The following is a 23,601-nucleotide window of genomic DNA, read 5'->3' as shown; positions in this document are numbered from 1 at the left end:
GCCCTCTGGAAGCCCACCCCCACCGTCCTCCAGCTCCCGGGATGGCACCATCTCCTGGGGTCGGGCATGCTCGCTCAGGCCTAGTCGGCTGGCACTGCGGTACGCGTGGCCGCATAGGGTTCGCACCACCTTGCCCTCGCCTTTTGTCTCCTGCCAAAAGCCTTGTGCCAGCATGTGAGGAAGGGGCCTGGGGTGTGACGGGAGGAGTGGGCTGGGTCCTCCCTACCCCATGAGCTGCTTCCGTTTTCCCACCTGTTAAATACAAGAGGTGGAAAGCACTGGCTGAGCACCTACTAAGTGCCCTGCCCCAGCCATACTGTGTACTGGGCTCATCCCATATCCCCTGCAGGCAGGGGACACTGAGGCTCAGGGACAGATAACACTGAGGCCACAGTCATGGCAAAACCACAATTCTGACTTCATAGTCCAGGCTCTGGCCATAGCGTGGGCAGTGCCCCCTCGGCTTGCACAGCCCCCACAATCAGCTTGGGGACCAGCGAGGGGATGTCCACAGGCTGGGCTTCTCAAGGGCAGAGACAGCAAGATCAAAGAGAGCAGACGTCTGTGCCCAGGTGGTCTGATGGAGATGCCGATGGCCTTCGCAGGAGCCAGGTGAATGGCTTCCAGTCCAACTTTCGGGCAAGTCACATGACCCTTCAGCCTCAGTTTCCTCGTCTTTAAAATGGAGTCATTCGCCCACCCTGCAGGCCGTCGGGTGTGCTGCCCAGGGTAGGTGTCATCATCATGGCGCTGTCCTCAAGGCCTCAGCTTGCCAACACCCCTTCCCTTTTTTCCCCAGTCCCACACTGCAGTAGGGCTTGGGTCTGCCTTGCAGGGCACCAGGTCAGGGGTCGCTGGGCAGCGGGAGGGTGTGTTGGTTGAAGCCTGTCTTGACAGGCCCTGGAAGTTACCTAAGACAGAAAACCTCAGCTCAGAGTGGTTTAAACAAACACAAACATGTCTCTACTCAGGTAACTGGAAAAGCCAGGGGTACTAGGTTTAGGCAAAGCTGGATCCAGACTCGGGGGCTCAGATCAAGAAACTGGTCCTCATGTCTCAGCTCTCATCTGTAGCATTTCATTCCTGGGCTCACCCTCGAGACCCCCAGCTCCACACTGGCCTCTGACTAGTTTAGCAACCTCTGTGAGTAGCGAGAACTTCTTTCCCCATGTCCCAGCCAAAACGACTGTCTTGGGCACATGTCCAACTCTGAACTAATCATGGTGCCCAGTGATATAAATTGCTCTGGCACCTGGGCTTGGGTCTCATGACCTCCTGCACAGAGCAGAAGAAAGGAAATGGCCCAATACAGACCCAGCCCAAAGCACTCAGCAGGCCATGCTCCATCACCCAAGGCATAGCCTTCACACATCATTGTCTGGGTTCCAGCTTTTCTTCGCACACACTACTTCCTTTATTCACGACATGCTTCCTAGTGAACTCCTATTGGTCCCCCAGAACCCTATCCAAATATCACCTTCTTTGAGAAGCCTCCTTCCACCTATCAGGCATCTGGTGCTACATTGCACACTTTCCATACTTGGTTCATCTCGTGTCATAGCTGCCACAGGCTGAAGGCAAGGGATACCAAGGCTTGGGGGCAGAGCTAGAGAATTGTTCCTTTGCCAGAGACTCCATCACACTGCCCCGTGCTTCCCTGCCTTGTGGTCTGCTTCTCTCACCTGGGCTCTGAATTCTGTATAAATCCCTGGGCACACAGCGAGTGCTCAGAACAGCCTTATTGGGAGAATGAACAAATATTCGTAGAAACCACTGGTGGAATCAGGCCCAGCTGAGTGCAGAACTAAACTGAAAGGGAGGAGGCGATAGAGGAGAGCAGTGGGCAGCTGGGGCAGTTTGCAGATGGGCCAGCTCCTTTGTGAGTTGCTCATGGCCTGGGAGTGAGCATGCACCCGTGTGTACCTAGGATACAGGACACGGTGGCCATCTTGATGTTAAACATCTTGTCCTCCTTCCATTCCCAAGACTGCCTCCTTGAGTCTGCCAGGATTCAAGGCCTGGACACGCCATGGGTCAGACCAAGGGGGCCCCAGCAGCACAACAGTATGGAATTGGAAGAAGAAAGGCGGGGACTGGCCTGAAGCTGGGGCTCAATTTCACCAGCAGACGCCTTTTCATATGGCATGGAGGGGTCTGTTTGCTGGCCCTGACAGCACCCAGAGTGCATGAGGACTCCCAGCTGGACCCTGGGATGGTGCCACACATTGAAGAAAAACCATGAGAGAACCGATGCTGCTGAAGGGCGACAGTGCCCAGGTGTGGGGGTCCTGCTTCACAGGCCCACATCCTCGGAACAGCCTCCCAAGTCCAGTCTTGCTCTCCTCATGCCAAGAAGAGGATTGGGTTCTGCCTCTGCTGGGTGGCCTATGACCCAGGCCTGTCCCTTGGCCCAGCATTTTCTCCAGCACTGATTACACCTTTAACCAGACCTGCTATTAGGACCTGACTTGTCTCCCCACTGCCCCCTGGTGAGTTTGTTTTGGGGTTGAACAGTGGCCTCTCCAAGCATCCTTCCTAGTCACACCAGAAAAGAATCCTCCATGGTGGTTCTCTGACGGACAAGGGGCACCATCTTGGAAGTGAAGTCAACTCCAATAGACCAGTGCTTGCCTGTTTCTGGCTGTGCAGCATGGGGACGTGACTGTCTCTGGACACCAAGTCCTCCTGGTGATTTGCAGTCATTGATCTGGAGTCATACACACCACTGGTGCTCCCTTCCCCAAGGGCTACTGTGACCACATGGGCCATGATCCTGCAGGGCCTTCCCAGGCACCCCACTGAGCCAGGTTTGAGAGATGACAGTGTCCTGGGAGAACCTGGATCCCTGTTTCCTTGGCAATGGTGGAAAAGGGGACGCAGAGTTCCCCTTCCCCCAAATGGTGGTGACTGCTCTGTGAAGACAGAAATTCCAGTTCCTCCAGTGGGGACACAGGTGCCAACCTGCCACCTTGGGCCCAGCTGCTGTCCACATGGACAGTGGCCTGCATGTTGCCTCACTCCTGCCTCCTGCTTGGGTGAAGCTCCAGTGGCCAATGGGCTCTGGGTCACCTCAGACAGACTGAGCAGGGCTACCATGTGGCCTCAACATGTTGCTCAAAAACCCCGTGGGATGACCCGGTGTTTCAGGCCTCAGCTGTGGTTGGCGAACTCCACAGTACAGCTCTGTACCAGGGGGGTCAGCATTCCTGGGTTTGGGATCTGGACAAACCACCTATGACCACTGGGCTTCAGTACCCACAGTCTACTGTGTCCTCAAAGCCCAGGTGGCATCCTGCAGGCTCTGGAAAACCGCCCTGCCTGAGAAGGACCAAGGAATCTGAGGACAGGGGACATCTCAGCTGTCCTCTCGGCTAATGGACACCTGCCTTTTATCACACCACACCCAACCTTTCAGACCTTGTATCCTTCCGCCCCCGACCTGTTCTTAGAAGCCATATGGGTGATGTTCTTCAGGTTATCTCTTCATAAAACACTTGCATGTGGCAGGAATGTGAGAGTCATTCTGCTTCTGTTGCATGTCAGAGCTGGCAGCATCTGCCATTGGCCAGAGGTTATCATCTTCTTCCCCTGGGGACATATAGCAACCCCTACCCAGACTAAAGCCATCTCTCAAGCCCCTCACATTTAACACAGGTCTTTTGCTGTGTCTAGAGGTGGCCTGTGAGCAAGAACATCTAGCAGCAGTGGCTTCTGACATGTTCCACAGGTTCCTTCTGCCAAGCTCAGTGCCTGACACATAGACATATGCTTGCCACTGATTGTGGACACGCCCTGCTCCTGGGTAGAACCCAGTAATCCTGGGTGACAGACCCACCACCCTGAGGCTAAAAGAGTGCTCTTTGGCTGAGCAGAGAGAAGGGGCTCATGCCAGGGGAAGGAGCTTCAGGGAGGTGGCCACAGAATGGAGGGTGCAGCAGACATTCGAGGGTAAGGATTGGCATGGGTAAACACAAATGTGTTGGACAAATTTTTTGGATCTGCACGTGCAGTGCCATCCCATTTGCAAAAGCTCAGAAACTGTCACAGAACACTTTGCTCCAGGCCCTGCAGAACAGCCTGCAAGTGGGAAGTGGGTGAAACCCAGATGTGCAGACATCTGGATGTCACCTGTTTGGGCCCTGGCTTATACAGCTGTAAGCCCAGTTTTTGTGCACTATTATCAAACATTATCAGTAATCATCTGTAGTTTGCTCAGCCAACAGACCAGTCATTCTTTCCCTGAAGTGACGAATCTAATGGTGACTTTCACACATGCAGGACTGATCCAGTATGGAGCTCAGGCACTGCTGAGTTTGTCCTCAGAGTACAATTCTAATACCAAAGCAGCTCTCATTTATGGCCTGTCTTCTGTGTTTCCGACAGTGTTTTGGTTTTATTTTGTTGTATTTCGGGGGGTGACTTTCATTCTCATGGCAACTCTTTGAAATAGACACATCATCATCCCCATTTTACAGGTGAGGAAAGTAAAGCTCAGAGAGATCAGATTACTTGCTCAGCATGATTCAGCTGGGACCCCAGGTTTGTCTGAATCCCGCACCTACTCCTCTTTGCACTATCCAAATCACAAAGACTCCCGATTTTCTGAAAAATTAAAGATGAGCTCTTAGTAAATGCAGTTTCCAGTGACTTAGTTGTGATTCTGCAGCCGCTTGCCTATTAAGTGTGATTTGTCTTTAATGTGTGAGTTTTAGAGTAGATAACCTGGAAGTACTCCTTTGCTTCTTGGAGCCCCAGGTCAGCAGACTAGGGGATAAAAAGTCCCATCATCATGTTGAGTGGCAGACACCACCTGGAGGGCAGAGCAGGGGGCATAGGGACTGGCCAGAGCCAGCTCCTACTACAGGAACCAAGCCAGGTGCCTTCCTATTGGTGGACATTCGAGGCACATGGCCTACTTCCAAGTGAGCAGAGCTAGAATGGTATTCCAAAACTTTCCTATGGCTCCTGTTTTACAGCTCACCTTGAATCCTGACCTTTCCTTTCCCCACTCATCCTGTGGCAGGGTGTGTCTGTCATGGCTGTCCAGCTGGACCCCAAGCTCTGTACTTGCAGGGCATCGCCCATCCTTTCCCCCTTTCTCATGTTCTGCCGAGAACACGAGCTCTTTGCATCTTATGGCCAGCGTTCGTGTTTTCATGTTCTGTGTTCCAAACGTGATTGAGCATGCATGCTTGTGTCCCCCCTGGGCAGGCACCAGGGAAGCAGAGAGACAGCTCTGAGGTGTGTAGCCCGCTGCGTGCGTGCTCCTCAAATCCAGTTGAGAGTGCAGAGATGCCCTTCGCCAACACGGGATGGTGGGTGGGCGGCCACGCCAGCATGCAGCTTTTGGTCTGCGTTCACTGACTCCTGACTATTTAAGTGTTCCGGCTCTAATTCAGAGGCAACCAGAGGTTGTCAGCATACAAAAGGACAAATGTAGGTTTTTCTGGAAAGTCTTCCTTTGAGAATCAAAGCCTGTTCATGTTGCATTTGGGTTCTTGGCAGGGTTTCCTGTGCATCCTCTTTCTGAGAACATCGTCCTTTGTCTCTGCAGGCCTCCCACCCTGAGCGGCAGCCCTGTCATCTCCGACATTTCCTTGATCCGGCTTTCCCCACACCCCGCTGGCCCTGGGGAGTCCCCCTTCAATGCCCCTCACCCCTATGTGAACCCCCACATGGAGCACTACCTCCGGTCTGTGCACAGCAGCCCCACCCTCTCCATGATCTCTGCAGCCAGGGGCCTCAGCCCTGCGGATGGTGAGTAGGGACTGCGGGCCTGGGAGGAGCAGCTGGGCATTGGGGCGTGGCATGGTGGGTACCCAGTGGCTCTGTTACCACAGCTGTCACTCATGCTGTGGATTCCCCAACCTCAGTCCCCTGGGACAGTGACCAGGCTTACTTTTCTTCCCACTACCTCTAAATGTGGATTTTTTATGTAAATGAAGAAGCCTGGAGATTTGGGGTCCCTTGGTTTCTGTGGTCATTAAAGAGCTCTTTGCATGCAGCCCATATGTGCTGTGCTGCACCTGGACAATGATGGCGACAGGTAGGTCCTGTCCTAGGCAAGGCCCGCTCCTGTGGAAGTTGGTATGAGCAGAGGGGGCTGGGGTAGGGGTGTCTCTTGGAACCCCAGAGCAGAAGGAAGGCAGAGTGGGGCTGGCTGGCATCTCTGTTTCATGTGCCCTTTGCAAGGTCAACACAGGTGGCCTACAAATGGTAGCCCAGGTCCCAACACTCTGTGACTTTGTGTCTGTCAGTTCAGATGCTTGAGATTGAGAACAGACTGATCCAGGTCAGAGATCACATGGCCCTGGTCCAATTAATTGAATCCAGAAAAGAGCAGGGTAACATGATGTAAACATGTCTTTCAGATCTAAAATTTTATTTTTCTAATTTCCACCCCCACCCCACTATTGCACACATGTGCACATGCACACACACACACAAACACACACACACACTAGGAAGCACCTTATGGAACTGGCCCTGCCCATGCAGACTGCAGTGTTCCTGAGGAATGCACCTGCCCCCTCCCGTGGTGTGGGTGCTCCCCTCTGCCCCTCACTACCCTGACAGTGCTCCACTAGCCTCTCCTAGTCCCCATCCTTAAAAGCAACCAAGCTGCATCTTCTCAAAATATGTCCACCTGAGACATCACTTCTGAGACCAGAGTCACTTCCAAGCTGAAGGACATTTGCAATATACCCTTGGAAGCCTCATGAGCAAAGGATCTGGAAGAGGTGGTCCCAGTGGGCCCCCCATGGTTACCTTCTCTCTCCCCAGAAGGAATATGTCCCTCCCACCTCTGGGGTATAACCTGGAACTGAAGTTAAGACCTGGCTCTGAGAAGATGCTGGAATTTCACCGTGAAAAGGAGGTTTCCACTCTGAAGCTTCGGGCTTATCTTCCAGAAGGAAGGAAGTTTTTGCTTTGCCTGATCTTCCCCAAAGACCAACCATACAAGTTGAGTGAGTGCAGCCACTACACCTGGAAATGGCCAACCAGAATGTGGCATTGCTGTGAAATGGCCCCTCAAGGTCAAAACCTAGCCTTAAACTCTGCCTGGATCCCCTGAGTGACCTTGCAGAGCCGGGGTCCTTGAAGGTTGTCTGCCTCCACAGCCATTTGCTGTCTTGTGGGGAAGTGGGCCCAGGCTGCTCCACATGGCTCCTGAAGAACCAGCTGGTGGGAACGTGAGGATGCAGGCCTGGTTCCGGATGCCACCTTCGTGTTGAAGCTCCCATATGGTATAGTGGGCTGAATGGAGCCTTCCAAAAGATGTATCCATATCCACATTCCTGAGCCTGTGAGTGTTACCTCATTCAGAAAAGCGGCTTTGTACATGTTAGTAAGCTAGACTCTCAAGCTGAGTAGATCATCCTGGATTATCCACATGGGCCCCACAGCAAATGATGAGTGTCCTTATAAGAGACACCTGGGGAGATAGTGATGTGAAGACAGAGGCGAAGACAGGAAAGATGTGGCCATAAACCAAGAAAGGCACCAGTCACCGGAAAGTGAAGGAAGCAAGGGATGGATTCTCCCCAAGAGCTTCTGGAAGGAACCTGCTCTTGTTGACACCTTGATTTCAGACTTTCAACCTCCAGAACTATGAGAGAATAAAATTCTGTGCCTATTTGTTATAGCAGCCCCAAGATACTAATACTCAGGGTAACAGAGTTCCTAGGAAGAGACAGAAGCCATCAGCTCTGTAGGGGCCTCAGTGGGAGGCAGAAAGGAATGGATTGCCCTGAGATGTTCAGGAATCAAGAACACTGCTGATCACAGTGTAACTCATGAGAAGCTGGTGATGAAACAGGACTACGCTTTAAGGAGAGAACGTTCATTCATGAGGTACCATTTTATGCCTGGTTTCAACATAAACATGGATGTAGTTCCTAGAAGACCCACTTATCCTGGCCACACCCCATGAGAGAGCAGGGGCAGGTTCAGCACTAGAGGGCACCAGGCTAATTTGCATGGCCCTAACTCCCCCAGAAGTAGATCAGATACTCCAAGGCCCCCTGGCCCTTGGTCAAGCTATCAAGTGACCCACAGAGCAGTGCTGCCAAGAGGTCTGAAGCTGAGCACTTTCGTGTGCCTTGCACCATGCCAGCCCCAGAGTCCACCTTCAGGAGGTCTGGAAAGTCCATGAGTGACCCCAGTCAGTGTCTGCCAGACCATGTGTGGACTGGGAACAAACAGGATTCCCGTGAAGCCTTCAGGGGAAGGTGACAGGCAAGAAGAAGGGGTAGGCATGGCCCTACCAGGCATGGACAGGGCAGGCAGAGGCTGTGGGGAGGTCAGCCTAGCAGGAGGCCAGGACTCTCTGGAGGATACAGCTGGAGACAATGGCAGGAGGAGGAGGAAGAGGAGGAGGGTGGCTAGCGTGGCTGCTTTCATCTCTTCGCCACACACCTATGAGATGCCGCGGGGCATTTCTAAGACCAACACAGAGGCTGGGAGCAGTGGTCAGGATCTCAAACTTTAGATCCAAACAACCAAGAGTCCCATCCAGCCCTGTCACTTCCCTGCCGTGTGGCCTCGCACATGTTGAGCTACTCAGAAGTCAAAGCTGTCTTCTGCTCAGTGGGGAGGACAGACGCCTCCTGGCCCCTGGAGATGAGGCCACCGTGGATTAAAGAACACGCACGAGCCCTCAGAACCGTGCCCGCCACAGACTGGCAGGTGCTCAGCAAGCTGTCACTGTCGACATCAACTGTAGTTTCAGTGGGGGGCTGTCACCCCCATTTCACAGATGAGAAACTGAGCCAGCTCCGAGATGGCGCCTTCAGGTTTTGCACATCTGAGAAAATCAGAACGCTCGATGGGTGTCCTGGGGTCCAGGTTCCAGGTTGTTCCCTGTGCCCAGTGCCAGGCCCCCCACACTCTGAGCTCCATCCTCCCTGCTTGTTCCATCACCCTGGGCAGAGCTGACCGCGGGGCGGGGGCAGCAGCCCTGAGGCTGAGCGCCGCAGGGACGGGGGTCCGGTGGGCGTTGGCAGGGGGTCCGGTGGGCAGGAGCCTGTGCCGTCCGGGCTGGGCATCCTGCTGGCCTTCCTGCCCCGAGTGTTCTGGTGCAGGCTGACCTGGCCTTGGCAGTTGCCCAGGGCCTCCTTTTGCACCTTCTTTTCCCTTTACAGACCCTGTTGCCCTGGGACTCGGGGTGTCCCTGGGTCCTGGAAAAGCGGAGGGGAGGGTGTTGAGTGTGGGAAACAGGGATGCTCAACCTGACCTAGCTGCTCTCGTCAGCAGCAATGCGGCCCCTGCCGGCTGAGTGGGCTGAGGGGTCACCGAGGAGAGACCCCTCCAGCGGGGCCGTGCTCCTCTTCAGAAAAGATGGGGCCAGGGACAGATTCTGATGGCACCTTTCTCTCCCTCACTCCACAGTAGCGCACGAGCACCTTAAGGAGAGGGGACTGTTTGGCCTCCCTGCCCCAGGCACCAACCCCTCAGACTATTACCACCAGATGACCCTCATGGCGGGCCACCCCGCACCCTACGGGGACCTGCTGATGCAGAGCGGGAGTGCCGCCAGCGCGCCCCACCTGCACGACTACCTCAATCCAGTGGACGGTGAGTGCCAGTGGGCGGAACCCTGAGGGGGCTGGGGGCCAGGCAAGGCAGGACCCAGGGGGTTGAGGCTGCAGAGAGCAATCACCTCCCTTTGGGGTAAAGGACACTAAAGTCTGGGTTTTACCCCAACACCTGGCACACTGCAGTTCACAGGGGCACTGAGTTGCCAAGACCCAGGAATGGTCAGGCCCTGTGGACATCACAACAAACAAACTCCATGCATCTCTGTTTTGGCGGGCCCTGCAGTCTCATGGGGAGAAAGACACTGCATGCTACTAGGAGTGGGTATACTGAAATGGCCAGTTAAAATGAAACAGAGAAACAAAGTGGGGAACAGGGAGAGGAGTGCTGGATAAAGTGGGGTGCAATTTGGTAAAAGGAAGTCTGAGAAATGCCTGCAAGGAAGCACAGAATTGGAAGAGGTGATCTGTGTGCAGGTGTAGGAGAAGAGAATTCCAGGCAGAAGATTGGCATGTGCAAAGGGCCTGAGGCAGCAATGTGCCTGCTGAGCTCAACAGCCAGGAGACCACGGTTTATTATGGTTGATGGGGAACCGGTGAGGGGCAGGAACGGCGGCCATGTTCTGGGGTGAGGATTTGATAAAGACGTTGGCTTTCACTGGAGTAAGATGGGCCCCTGAAAGTGATCAGGGGCTGCACAGAGGAGTAAAGAGAGATCTCAGAATTGGTTTGGGGCAAGGCAGGAGCAGGGGTCCCATTAACGGAGCTGGGAAGGTGGTTGTGTTCCAGTAGATGATGAATGCAGACACAAGACTCATTCCCAGACTCATTGTGTTGCAGAGAGTAAGAAGTGGGGAATCTCCCCAGGGGCTTGGGCCTGAGTCACTGAAGGGTGGACTTCTCAGCGAGGGAGCCGCCGAGGCTGCTGGCAGGCCTGCTTGGCAGGGAAGGAGGCAGGTGTCCTGCACAGACGAGGTCTCGGGCACCCATTAGGTGGCTCCCCTCCCCAGCGTCATGGGCAACCACTGTGGCAGCAGACCATGAGCCCCTGTGGGGGAAACAAGGAGGGGCCCTGGGCTTGGTGCCCACCACTCCCTGGTCAGTGTCGGTCAACCTGCCAGTCCTAGAGCCCACCCAGAGGTACATGGGGCTCAGGCCAAGCAGAGGAGCAGGAAGTCACAGCTGGGGCCAGATGGGCGGCTCCTGCAGGGTTGGTCTCCTCGTGCCCTCCCTCAGGTGGCTTTGTGTCTCCCTAATGGTCCTTGACCAGAGGAGGGAGACAGGCCTGCAGGGAGACTGCACGTCCTTGAGGGTAGCTCGGGCAACGGCACCCAGTTGGGAGTGGGCTGCTGGGCGTTATGGGGCCAGGTAGGTCTGCAGGACTCAGGTGGTCCCTCGCCCAGGTGCAGGCCTGAGCCCTCCCCGAGACACCACTCCTGAGTAATTGAAGGAGGGACCCACCACTGCCACGGTGCCTCAGTGGCCTCGCTCCAGCAGAGCCCCTCGTGGCCCTGCGACAGCGCCGAGATCACACCTCCAGCCTTTCCGGATGCCTCCTGCCCTCCTGCCTCCCTCCCCCTTAGCCACTGGGGGCAGCTCCCGCCTCTGGCTCCTGCTTCACTTGTTATCTGTCCTGCCCGCCTGACCACCTTGTGTAGGTCATGAGCCCTGGGTGTCTCCTGAGTCCCCAGCGAGAGTCTTGCTGGGGAGGAGCCACAGTCCTACCGTGGATGTGGTCCCAAGTCATACTTGCCATGCCCTGTGGAGAGGCTATAGCACGCCAAAGGGATGCCACCTGCATCGGTCCCCACCCTCCATGCCTTCCCCAGTGTGGGTTCCGTCCAGGACTAGGCGTGCAGCGTAGGGTGGTAGCATCTGCAGCTCTCTAAGATCACGAGGCCCCTCTGGCTACCAGGTCGTCTTTATCTTGCCTTCTCTTAACCAGCCTTCAGGTGCAGCATACGGTGAGTGAGGGTCTGGGGGTTTGGGTGCAGTTCACACTGCCCCCCAGGATCTGGAACAAAACCACAGCACATTATGCACAAAGGTAGCCAAGGCTGGGGCCCCCAAATACCAGATTCCCTCACCCGGGGCCCTCCTTCCAAGGGCCTAGGGTGGCACCATACCAGCTGGAAAGGGGACAGGGGCAGAGAAACCATGGCTGAGAGGGGGCGAGTCAAGCAGCTATCCCCAAAAGGCAGCAAAGGCCAAACTGGGTAGCCAGGATTGTCTGGTGATTTCAGCCACCATGAGTGCCTGCTTCATGCGTGCCGTGTGCAAAGCAGAAAGAGCGAGAGTCAGTGAGAACTGTGCTTTCCTTTCACACATTCTCTCCTATGTAGCTCCCCTAGCCACCTTCTGAGGCTGGAATTAGGATCCTACTTCAGTACAGGCAAACGAGTTCAGGTGACATGCCACAGGCCTCAAGTTGGCATTCCCAACCCTGCTGTTGCCAGAATCCTCTGCTCTTCCCTGGGACACAGCGTAGAACCAGCCCCCGAGCCCTGGCCTCAGAGAGGGCCTGCTGGGCTCCCTGCTCCCGGCCAAGGCAGAGGAGAGCTGGTGCCGTGAGCTCCAGACTGACGTGCTGAGGAAGGAGGCGAGGGGGCCGGGTCAGTGCTGGCCTCCTTGTCTTCACTAAGATAGTGGGAGGTAGAGGTGGACCACTCGGGGTCAGGGTGGTGTAACACCAGGCTCCTAAATGAGGGGTCTGTGTGAACATGGCCTGATACCTGGCATACGGTAGGTGCTCAATTAATGCTTCTTGTGGTCTCTTTCCACCAGCACCCTTTTCTCTTTCAAATCCACCCCCTTTTGCAGAATTCTGTACGTCATTAATCAGCACCTCTGTCCCCCTCCAGTGCCCAGGTCAAAACCCAGGTCACCGGCCCTCTGGAATGCCTTTTCCTTGCCATCTCCCCATCCATCCTGGCCCCCAAGTGTGCCAAGTGTGGTTGTCTCCTTTCCCTGGGCAGCCAATCATTTGCCACCCTCCCAGCACAGCCTATCGACTCTGACCATCTGTCACAAGCTCCCTCTCCCTTATTGTGATTTCCCACGGCTATCTGCAGGCCCCCAACATCTCCCCACTGTGACCCCACTGCTTTGCCAACTGCATAGTGTCCTAGGACTTCTCTCGGCTTCTCTCACTTTAATCCACCCCAACCCTCTTAGGCCACCAGCTCTGCTGCAGTAGAGGAACCCAAGGTACTCCAAATGAAACTGGCGGGTACTTGTTTTATATAACAAAATGGCAAGCCCTGCTGGGTTGGCGGTGGAGGGGGGGGGGCGGACACTGGACAGGGAGTAGGCCCTCTGTGTGCACGACGAGGGAGGGAGGGCGTGAGTGGCAGTTACCAAAGAACCTGGGAGAGAAAGATGCAGACTAATTAGGGCAGAAACGGCTGGGGTGGGAAGGCAGCTGTGAGCTGGCAGGCAGCCTGGAGGGGGCTGGGGAGCAACTTGGTTCTCCAGGGAGCCTGGCATTGGGCAGCCTCTGGGGGCTGAGCCTCTCTGAGAAACAGGAAGGCCACTGCCGGAGGAGTGCGGAGGTGAGCTCATGGGTGGGCGGGAGAGTGCAGAGCTCCCAGCTGACGTCAGCAGCTGCAGGATAGCCATCACACCCCACGCTCCTTCCTCCCCTCCACATCCATCTTGGGAACTTGACTGGCTTGAAGATGCAGCGGAAGGCCTCTCCCAATTCCAGAGTCAGTCCGAGCAGGGGTGGGTGTCCGCGGCCCAGGCCTGGGGAGGGCAGGGGAGTTGAGTTCTTCACTGTGGATTTCAGGAACAGGTGACTCTTCCCCTGAATTCCCAATCCATTACAACTCAAAAAAATCAGAGCAGGCCAGGATTACCTCCTGTGTTTGTCACTACTTAAGGCACCTTTTTCTTTTTCAAAACCAGCTCAACATTACTTAATTAGTTAATTAATTTGCTTATTTACTTATGCTGGGATTGGACCCAGGGTTTTGAACTTGCTAAGAGTGAGTTCTCCCACTAAGCTACACCCCCAGCCCTTTTCAAACCAGCCTAAGCCAGAGCTCGTGTTTCTGCTTCAGCATTTTAAAATGTCGTAGGCAGGCACTTCCACTCAGCCCTGATGTCTGTGCGGATGTGTCACTCAGATGCATGTCTGTAAGATGCTGCAAACGGTGCTGATGCTCCCAGCCCAGGCACAAGTCCTGCTGAGCCCCAACCTGCCTCTGAGGTGTCCCCGGGTCCCCTGCCCTTGGTCCCATGAACCATGGGAGCTGGGGTAGGCCCTGCCTGCCCTTGGATTTTCAGTGGGTCTCAGGCATGCAGGTCTGCGGAGGGTCAGGTGTCAATCATAGCACAATTTTTACCTTAGCAGAGAGTCATCCGCATGATTGCATATTTTATGTTTTTAGTGAATTCATCTTTTGGGATTAAATAAATGGACCTTAAAAAATGGAACTTCAAGCTGGGCACAGTGACACATGCCTGTAATCCCAATGACTTAGGAAGCCGAGGCAGGAGGATAGTAAGTTTTAGGCTAGCCTGGGCAACTTAGTAAGATCATGTCTCAGAATAAAATGTCTTTAAAAAGGTCTGGGGGTATAGCTCAGCGGTAAAGGATCCTTTGGTTCATTCCCCAGTACCATTAAAAAAAAATAATAAAAGTAGAAACATAACTTCATATTTCCTTGATGTTGTCCTGGGGGGTATCCCTATCTCCATCTCCACTGACCTACAATAACCTCACTTAGGTGTGCAGATGCCCTTGTTGGGGGAAGAAAGACTGGAAGGCAGTGAGGCCTCTCTAGGGCATCCCGTGGGATTGGAAATCCAAGCCCCACCTCCCTCCCAGGACACAGAGCAAGCCAAGGGCGTTTCCTGGGCCCTGGTGCAGGCTCATGGCCTCAGCCTCCCGGTGGGGGTGAAGGCCCATTTCCTCTCTTCTTCAGGGGCCTGATTTACAGTAGGAAGACCAGTGATGCCACTCAGGTAATAGAGAACCAGGGAGGAAATCCAAGGTTATCCTTGTGTCGAGTGGCTCTCTGGAGAGTGAGGAACGCACCAGTTGTCACCTGGGCCCTCAGAGGGAATTTTCTCATGTCACGCTGTTGAATGTGGGTGATTTAACAACCGCACCACAGCCCCACGTGCTCCCCTCCCCACCCCCACCACACCGAGGCGATTGAAATGTTTCCAATTGAAATGCCGCCTGTTTGCAGCCCATATTTCCTCTGAGCTGTATATTTTATTGTCATATTGACACTAATTTGACTCGGATGTCACCTCTGTTCTGACATTGGTTTTTTATGCTGCGGGAGAATCCGGTGGGGTGGGATGCAGAAACCATTACCTTGATCATACTACAGAGAGGCAGGAATCATAGCAGAGGGGCTGCCAGGGACCCTACTCAGGCAGGGACTGAGGGGAGACCCAGGCAGGTGAGACAGGCTGCCGGGCCCAGTGGGCAGGGCTGCCAAAGGGCAGCAGGGGCCACACATGGATGTGTGTGGGTCATCTGGTAAACCCACACGACTCTTCCAGACCAACCCTGTGAAGCACTTCCCCGAGAGCCCAAAGTCCACACCAGAAGTTTCTCTTGCCTCTATCACACAACTAGGAAATGATTATGGTGACCTCTACCCTGAGCCTTCTGGCTCCAGGCCCAGGTTCCTTTGGCTCCCCTGGAAGAGGGGGTAAGGGAAGTGTGTGTCCCTCTCATATTTCCCCATTTGCCACTCGGTGTGGAGCAGGCTGAGGTCCTCAAGGTACATTCCTTAAACATGTCCCCAGGGAGTCTAGAAAATACCTGGATGAGGTTGTTGGGCCATGCAGGGAAAGCTCCTCAGCCAAGGAGGGCTCAGGGTCCTCAAGCCCTGCCATGAAGATGTTTTCTGCTGTCCCCCAACAAGAAGGTGCCCCCCATCCCATGCTGAAGATAGCGGGGAGCACAGAGAAGGCTCCTGGGTTCCTGTGCAGGACAAAGCTCCCTCCTGCTGCCCCTCAGCCGGTTCCAGGGCTGCAATCTCCGAGGGATTCCCAGCTCTGACTCTGCAGAAGAATATGCTGGTTATCTGCCCACGGCAACCTGAAGTGGGTGCTAGCCCACGTTCTGCATGAGGAATCATCTCAGAAACAGCTAGCCACTTGCCCAAAGTCACCTAATGCAGAGTCATCAAGAGGGGACAGAGCCCAGGTCTGCCTGGGTCCAGTTCTTGCATTTCCTGCCTTTCCCATGGCTCCAGGGGAAGCAGCAACCCTCTCTTCTGAGCACTCTGGGACTCTTTAGGATGATCCTGCTTAGGTGGCAACTTATGACCCCTGCCCCGGTGCTACTCTCGTCTCTCACCTAGACAGCGAGCTCCTTGAAAGCAGAACCCAGTGTTCTCCTGGTCTGCGGTCCCCGCAGCATCTGGCTGGTGCCTGGCATGCTCTCAGCACAGCACCGTGATCTGGTGGATGAATGAACAAACATGAATGAGCAAAAGAAAGAACCGGTGGAGGAACAGGGCCCAGAGACAGGTGCTGACAGGAACAGGGGATCAGGCATCCACCCGGGTGAGGACAGGCTGGACAGTCACCCAATGGCTGACCAGCTTTGGAACAGGCGCATCCATAGATGAATGGATTTGGTGGCTTTTGCCAGTCCCTCACCATAAATCACAGGCAAAACCATGGGAAATGAGTGCCAGGCTTTTCTTCCTATTTAGTAATTTATCAAGGGAAGAAGCGCATTAATAAACATATTTCCCTTGAGGGGTGGGAATAACAGAGATGAATATCACTGTCAGATTTGGCCTGTTTCCTCTTGTTAGGGGCACCCGAGAGGGTGGGAATCCACGTCTTAGCAGCAAAATCTTTCTTTTTTTTAAATGTATGACAAAGATATGTGTATTTCTTATTTTAGAGGCTGTTAGATCTTGTGTATTCCTCTCATATTTTCCCATTTGCCCCTCAGTTAGTAAGTTACAGGATTCTTGGGGAGGATCCAGTTTTGCATCTGATTTGGAAATGAGGCTTCACAAGGAAAACTTAGCGGCCACCTAGATGGGAGCCGAGGAGTGGGTGTGGAGAGCCAGATGCAGCCCAGTCATCCTTTTCTAGACCTGCTTCTCTTTCCACCATAATTGCGGTAGACTCACCCTGCCCACTCAAACCATCCTCCGGGTCCTGGAAGAAACTGGGATCATTAGCCATTTCATCCGGAACATCTGCAGGGTCGCAGACACTGCGACCTCAGTGCTTTCCGTACCTCTTTGCAACAATAAGCCACACTGCCCCCATTGTAGAGATGGGGAAAGAGAGGCCCAGGGAGATTAAGTAATGTGCTCCAAGGAAGTGACAGGCTTGGGGGCCAATAGGCCCAGGCTGCCTGTGTTTTTGTGTTTTGTGTGCGTGTGTGTGTGTGTGTGTGTATCTGTCTGTCCATCCTCCATAGTCATACATCTTCCAAATCACCTGTAGTCCCCACCCTGGGCGTAGGCAAGCGGTTTTGGCATCCATGTTCCTGAGTCTCAGTCTTAGTCTCTGTTTCTCCTGGCTGTGTGGCCTTGAGCTTGTTACTTAGCCTCCCTAGCCCTTGTTTTTCTTCTGTAAAACAAAGATAATAAGGGCCTCTTCCTGAAGGGGCAGGTATGAGAATTAACTTGCTTAACACTTTCAAGTGCTTGGACCCGGACCTTGCCCTGCCACAGAGCCATTCAAGAAGGGTTGAGTTTTGGTGGCTGTGATTTTGCTGTCCCTCAACACTCTATGGCTGTAAGTGGGCCAGCTGTATTTTGAGTGTCGGGGATCTCATGTTGGTGGCAGGAGGACGTTTGAGTCCCTAATTCATGAAGGGGAGAGACAGAAGCAAACTGTCAATCACAGCAACTATGAAGATGCACCAGTGTGACCCTTGTTTGGAGAGAAAGGCCTGGCTGCAGGGAGGAGCTGCCCCACTTGGGAAGGTTAGAGAAGGCTTCCTGCGGGAGGGAACCACTTGACTGAGGTCTGAGCAGGGGAGAGCTGGCAGGCAGAGGATGCTGCTGAACAAAGTTCCTGTGCAGGTGACTGAAAAGGGAGGAAGAAGGAGGCCAGTGGATTAACACCAAGCCCTGTAGGGCCACGATGTCGGCATTTTCCATAATGGCAATGGGCCTTCCTTGCCATAGCACTAGGGAGCTTTGGAAGGTTTACGGGGGAGAGCAGGGATATATCTGCTTTGCAAGCTGAAAAGCTGTCTTTTGCCGGAGTAAGGAAGGTGAATTGGACAGAAGTTAGCCTAGAGCTCTGGAATGATTCAAGAAGCTTTGGACTGGGCTAGGAAGTGGAATTTGAGAGAAAGGAGATTTGAAAAGGGGTTCAGGAGCTCACCTCAGCAGGTTTAGCTGTACAGAGAAGGAGAAAGGAAGCCTCTAGCCAACACCTGGGTTTCCTGGGCTGCTGTACTTGTCAAGGTCAGGAGCAGCGAGGGACAGACCAGGATGGAAGGAGGAGAAGGCAGATTGCTGCATAGGAGCTGCTGTTCAGACAGGAGAGGACAAACAGGCAGCTGGCTGTTTGAAAGTTCAGTATTCAGATCTCCTGTAAGTTGTGGAGAGGGAGTGTCCTCTTGACCTTGGCCTTCTCCCAAGCCTTCTAAATATAGGCGGTATCCCCAGGGAAGCCACACAGCACGACACCTTTGGACCCAAGTTCAAATCCTCTGCAGTCCAGTGCCTGAGAGCAAATCACTACCTTCCCAAGCCTAGCTTCCTTACCTGCAAAGCTGATATTGGAAGGTGGTATTGGCTGTTAAATGAGACCAGGGACCTCAGTGTCACTAGATAGAGGCTGCCTCTGTGCTATTGATCACTCAAGAATTGAGAATAGGCTTTTACCCAAATACCAAGCAAGGAACACACTGGTCCTGAAGGCTAACTGGCCAGGAAGTCTGCTTACAGTCTGGCAACCTCCTTCAAGCACGCGGGATCATGTTTGCAGCACAGCCTCAGAGCTGGCCACATAGTGGATATGCCCCCCTGGTCCTCTGTGCTCCCTGTCTCCATGTCAGATATGTGACCTGGGATCCTTCCTGCTGCAGCACAAAGGAGGCATGAGCCATCTGCTATGCTCCAGCCCCTCTGTGGAACCAAGCAAGCAGCATCCCCAAAAGCATCTATAGAGTACTTTTTGTGTACCTATGCATTCTAGGCCATTTTCTGTCACTATAACAAAATACTTGAGCCTGGAAAATGTATAAAGAATAGAAGTTTATTGGGTCACAATTCTGGAGGTTGGGAAGTCCAAAAGCAAGGGTCTTGTTGCTGCAATGTGATGAAGGGCATCAGAGCGCCAGACAGAGCATGCACGCGAGCTAGGGTCACCCTCTTCTTATGAAGTTGCTATGCCCACCCTTGGAACCTCATCTAACCTTAATTCCCTCCCAAAGGTCCCATCTTCAAATACCTTCAACATGTGAATTTGGTGATTAAGTCTCTAATATATAAACTTTCCAAGGAATTCCTGGGGAAGCCCCTACTGCTGGGCTACAGGAAGAAACATCTCCCTGAGACTCTGGAGGAGGGGCCCCCACAACCCTTAGGCCAGGAATGGGTTCTTGGATTTCTTTCCCAACCACCTACTTCGTGGATGTGGGGAGTCTTCAGAGGGGAGGAAACGGTGCCGTGGACAAAGAGCCTCTGGGCCTAGGACCGCAGTCCCTGGTTGGAGCAGTGGTGGGAGAGCCGGGGTGGGCACAGGGCACCTGGGCTGGTGTGGATATATATTATATATATTATTTACATATATATATATATATATGTATTAGAAACTGTGTCCTTGGAAAGTTTATATATTAGAAACCAGTCTAACCAGAGCACCCCCATAGCTGTCCTCATAGAGTAAATAGCCAAAACCAAAAAACTCTGAGCTGACAAGGGCAGAGACATGTAGAGAGGAGTATTCTGATTGGCTCAACTTTTGCTCCCCCAGGAGCTTTCCTAAAACTACTTCACCTTCAAGAACAAATCCCACGCAACTCTGCTATGTGCACATGCGAACCTACCACGGTGACTCTCACCATGGTGTACAGCCACAAGAAGTTAATTTAAAAACTAAATATGGCAGATGGCAGAAAGAGCAGAAGAGGAAAGGGAACAGAGCTGCGGAGAGGGAAGGGGAAGGAGAAGCACTGGGGTCTGAGTTAGAACGGGGTCTATTCCGTGCTTGTATAATTATATCAAAATGATTATACTGTCATACATAACTAAACAGAACCAATAAAATAAAATAAAATAAGGAAACAAAGTATACAATGTTGAAGGTCACATGCGTGTTAGCATGGTGGACAAGTCTGGGATGCACGGGCCACCCAGTGTCTGCCACCCATTGGATTGCAACCCAGAGCTGCCAGGAGACCACCAGCCAAGGTGCACTGTGCCCACCCCAGCTCTCCCACCACTGCTCCAACTGGGATCTGCGTTCCTAGGCCCAGAGCCCCTTTGTCCCCGGCACTGTCTCCTCCCCTCTGCGATCTCAGACTCCCCATATCCATAAGGAGGCAGTTGGGAAAGAAATCCAAGAACCCCTTCCTGGCCTAAGAATTGTGGGAATCCTCCACATCCTTGGAGACATGTTTCTTTCTGTAGCCCACAGTAGGGGGCTTTTCCAGGGATTCCCAGGACTCCCTGGTGGTGGACAGCATAGCCATGAGGCATGGTTGTCCTGCAGCCCCCCCCCCCCCAGATCCCCAGCTGTGCCCCCTCTTCATTGGCAGGTGTGGATTCTGTGCACTCTCCTAGCCTTCTGGGGAGTCAGGGGGCCTCAGGTTCATAGGCATCTCCCCGTCCCAAGTTGCTCCCGCAGCTCTAGGGACAGGTGGTGACACTTGCACAAACATAACCCTGAGGCCAGTAGGCCAGGACTTTGTTAGAGGAGCTGCAGGAGCATGAGGCTGAGCCAGGCGTGCCCTGCGCCAGAGCAGACGGAGGGACAGGAGGCGGGCCCCTCGAGCACAGGCAGCTGCCGGGATTGTTCTCAGTCAGTGGGGAGGACCTGGAAGCCACTGAGGGGCAGGTAGGGACCAGCAGGGCACAGGAAGAGGCCACTGCATGAAGAGCTAGAAAGGCCCTGCTGTGAGCCAGGTCCCACATCACATAATTTACATCTCAGGGCAGCCCCAGAGGTGGGCTCTGCCATAGACGCCTTTAAGAAGAGGAAATGAGCTCAGGCTGGGCCTGGATAGGGAAGAAACTTCAGCAGGTGCAGTGTCACCCAGTGATGGTGAGACGACTCCTGTGTCTGGAGGAGAGATCCAGAATCCTGCTAGGGGAGGCTGCTATAAGGGAAGCAGAGGTGGACTGGAGCCATGGGCAGGGGGAGCCATGGCCCTGGTCTGGGCTGGCCTCTCTCCTTCCTGAGGCCAAGTATGTGCAACAGCAGCTGGTGATGGTGGCAGTGTATCCAAAGGGTGGTCAGGTAGGGCATACGTGTGCGTGTGCATGCCTGCTTGGTGTGCATGCATGTGGGGGGTGCACATTCAAAGCAGCAAGTCCCTGGAGCCTCGGGGACTCCAGCATGGAGAGCTTCGTGTGTTGTCACACTGTCCTGCCTGCTGCTCCTCCTTTCTACTCCCTGTCCTCACAGGTTCTGGAGAGCCAGCCAAAGTCCCAGGCATCCAGCTGGGAGCACAGGGCCCATCCAGGGCTCTGCTTAGCAAGTGGGCTACCACGGTGTGTGCAGGGGGTGGTAATTTTAGTGGGATCCCAGTTGCAACATGATCCATGACCTTGGAACACTTAACTCCATTCACTGCCCCTGGGATTCTCTACAGCAGTGGGAATGAGCCAGTTACTGTCACACACGATGGAATGGAGAAATCTCACAATTCAGAAAGAATTCAGACATGAAAGAGAATTTATGATTCATTTACATAAAGCTCAAAATTAGGCAACACTAAGCTGTGTGTTAGAAACTGGAAGAACGACTGTGTCAGTCAACTTTCCAGCACTGTAAAATACCTGAAATAATCAACTTATAAAGAGAAAAGGTTTATTTTGGCTCACAATTTTAGAGGTTTCAGTCCATAACCCACTGGCCCTGTTACTTTTGGACCTATAGTGAGGCAGCACATCATGGTGGAAGCAAAACCACCTCCCCTCATGTCCCAGAAGTAAAAGAGAGGAGGAGGAAGAGGCCGGGCCTCACTACCCCTTCAAGGGAACCTCTCAGTGACCTAAAGCCCTCCCGCTAGGTCCCACCTCTTTAAGAGTCCACCACCTCCCAGTGGCATGGAGCTGGGGACCAAGCCTTTAACACATGACCCTTTGGGGGGGGACCTTACAGATCCAAACTAGAGGAGCGGCTACCCCTGGGGTGGGTCTGGAAAGGGCAGGGGGCTGGAGACACAGGCCATGCCCTGCTTGTTGTGAGAAAACACCTCTTGATTCCTTCAATACCTGTTCTGATCAGCTCCATTTGGCAGATAAATAAGCTGAGTCTGGGAGAGACATGAGCCTTGTCGGAGAACCCACAGCCACAAAGCTGAGATTCCCACGAGAACGTCCCGTGGGCTCTTCCTGTTCCCCGCCTAGGTGGCGCTCCCCCGTTCCCCAGCCTCCCTCAATCCTGCTGATGCCCACTCCTGTTGGCTGCTCTACAGTGTCGCGATTCTCCAGCCCACGGGTGACCCCCCGGCTGAGCCGCAAGCGGGCACTGTCCATCTCCCCGCTCTCAGATGCCAGCCTGGACCTGCAGCGCATGATCCGGACCTCGCCCAACTCACTGGTGGCCTACATCAACAACTCCCGCAGCAGCTCGGCCGCCAGCGGCTCCTACGGACACCTGTCAGCAGGTGCCCTCAGGTGAGCGCGGTCAGCAAGCAGAGGGTCGAGAACTGGGAGCTGGGCCGGGGCCCCCCGGGGAGGGTCTGGCTTCTCAGTTGATACTTTCAACCTGAGGAGAAATGATTGATTTGTGAATCCGCACTTGGGGCCTCAGCATGAATTCAGAAGCAGTAAGGAGGCGATCTAAGCGGGCCAACAGAGGAGAACGTCATCAGGACCCTGCCATCGCAAGTGGTGCACAACAGGGCCACAGCGCCCCACCCTGGGAGGCTAGAAGGGGCAAGCGGGAGGCCGTGGTGTCTTTGAGGGCCTGGTGTCCAGAGTCACCAGTGTTTCCTCAGTCTCCTGCTGTGGGAAGAGTGGCTTAGACAAGTGGCCTGACAGCTTAGAAGTGCAGACATTAAGTGAGAGGGAATAATGGACATAATACCTCATCCAGGATATGGACAAGGGTGTAACAGAACAGGCGTCAGAGCCAAATGGGATTCAGAGAGTGAGCAGTGATGTGGAGACGTGTCTCCAGAGCAAAAGAGAGGCCAAGATGTGGGGGTGAAATGGAGCCTGGCACCTGCTGGGGAACAACCTGCCAGGGGTGAAGGCTGCATCCCAGGAGCCAAGCTTTAAAGGCCCCAAAGACAGGCAAATGGGAGCTACTGCTGGTTCTTGAGTGAGGGAAAGACATAGTAATGGTGCCACTCATACCATGCCCATCTCTGTCCCCTGGGCAGGGTCGTGCATATCTGGGAAGTCCCAGCCTAACAGAGGCCCCCATGCCTCTCCCCTGCCCCTGCCTGCTCTCTGTTGCAGCCCAGCCTTCACCTTCCCCCACCCCATCAACCCCGTGGCCTACCAGCAGATCCTGAGCCAGCAGCGAGGCCTGGGCTCTGCCTTTGGACACACACCACCCCTGATCCAGCCCTCACCCACCTTCCTGGCCCAGCAGCCCATGGCCCTCCCCTCCATCAGTGCTGTGTCCACCCAGCTGAGCAGCGGCAGCAACTGTCTGAGTGACGCCAACCAGGTAGGTGGGCCCAAGGAGCAGAGGGTGGCCACCGTGTACTCAGCTGGTCCCGCGAAGGCCGTCTACTGCCAATGCATGGTGGAAGGACTCTGGGCCCCAGGCTGGCTGGTGGGACGTCTTCTGGGTGAAAGAGGCTGAATGATGGAAGGGCCTTGGGCCAGGTCAGGAGCCCTGGGCTTTGTCCATGGCAAGCATCCAGCCTCTGGGTTCTGCTGTCTCTGGTCCAATAAACACAATGAGTGGATGGAAAAACCCTCCAATT

At 54.1% G+C, this 23,601-nt stretch overlaps 1 protein-coding gene across 2 annotated transcripts in view; it reads left to right on the top strand.

The window, feature by feature from the left end:
- GLI2 (GLI family zinc finger 2) overlaps positions 1 to 23,601 on the top strand; it is a 239,354-nt gene that overhangs the window by 200,041 nt on the left and 15,712 nt on the right. For both annotated transcript variants that reach the window (XM_079132140.1, XM_079132139.1), the window contains exons 4-7: positions 5,555 to 5,757; positions 9,391 to 9,576; positions 22,135 to 22,336; positions 23,126 to 23,339. In XM_079132140.1, coding sequence (XP_078988266.1) covers positions 5,555 to 5,757; positions 9,391 to 9,576; positions 22,135 to 22,336; positions 23,126 to 23,339 — 805 coding nt within the window. The remainder of the gene's footprint in view (positions 1 to 5,554; positions 5,758 to 9,390; positions 9,577 to 22,134; positions 22,337 to 23,125; positions 23,340 to 23,601) is intronic.

Source organism: Sciurus vulgaris (genome assembly GCF_902686455.1).
Source record: "Sciurus vulgaris genome assembly, chromosome: 3".
NCBI lineage: Eukaryota > Metazoa > Chordata > Mammalia > Rodentia > Sciuridae > Sciurus > Sciurus vulgaris.
The sequence above is the reverse complement of the archived record's forward strand: the minus strand, read 5'-3'. Positions and strand labels throughout refer to the sequence as shown.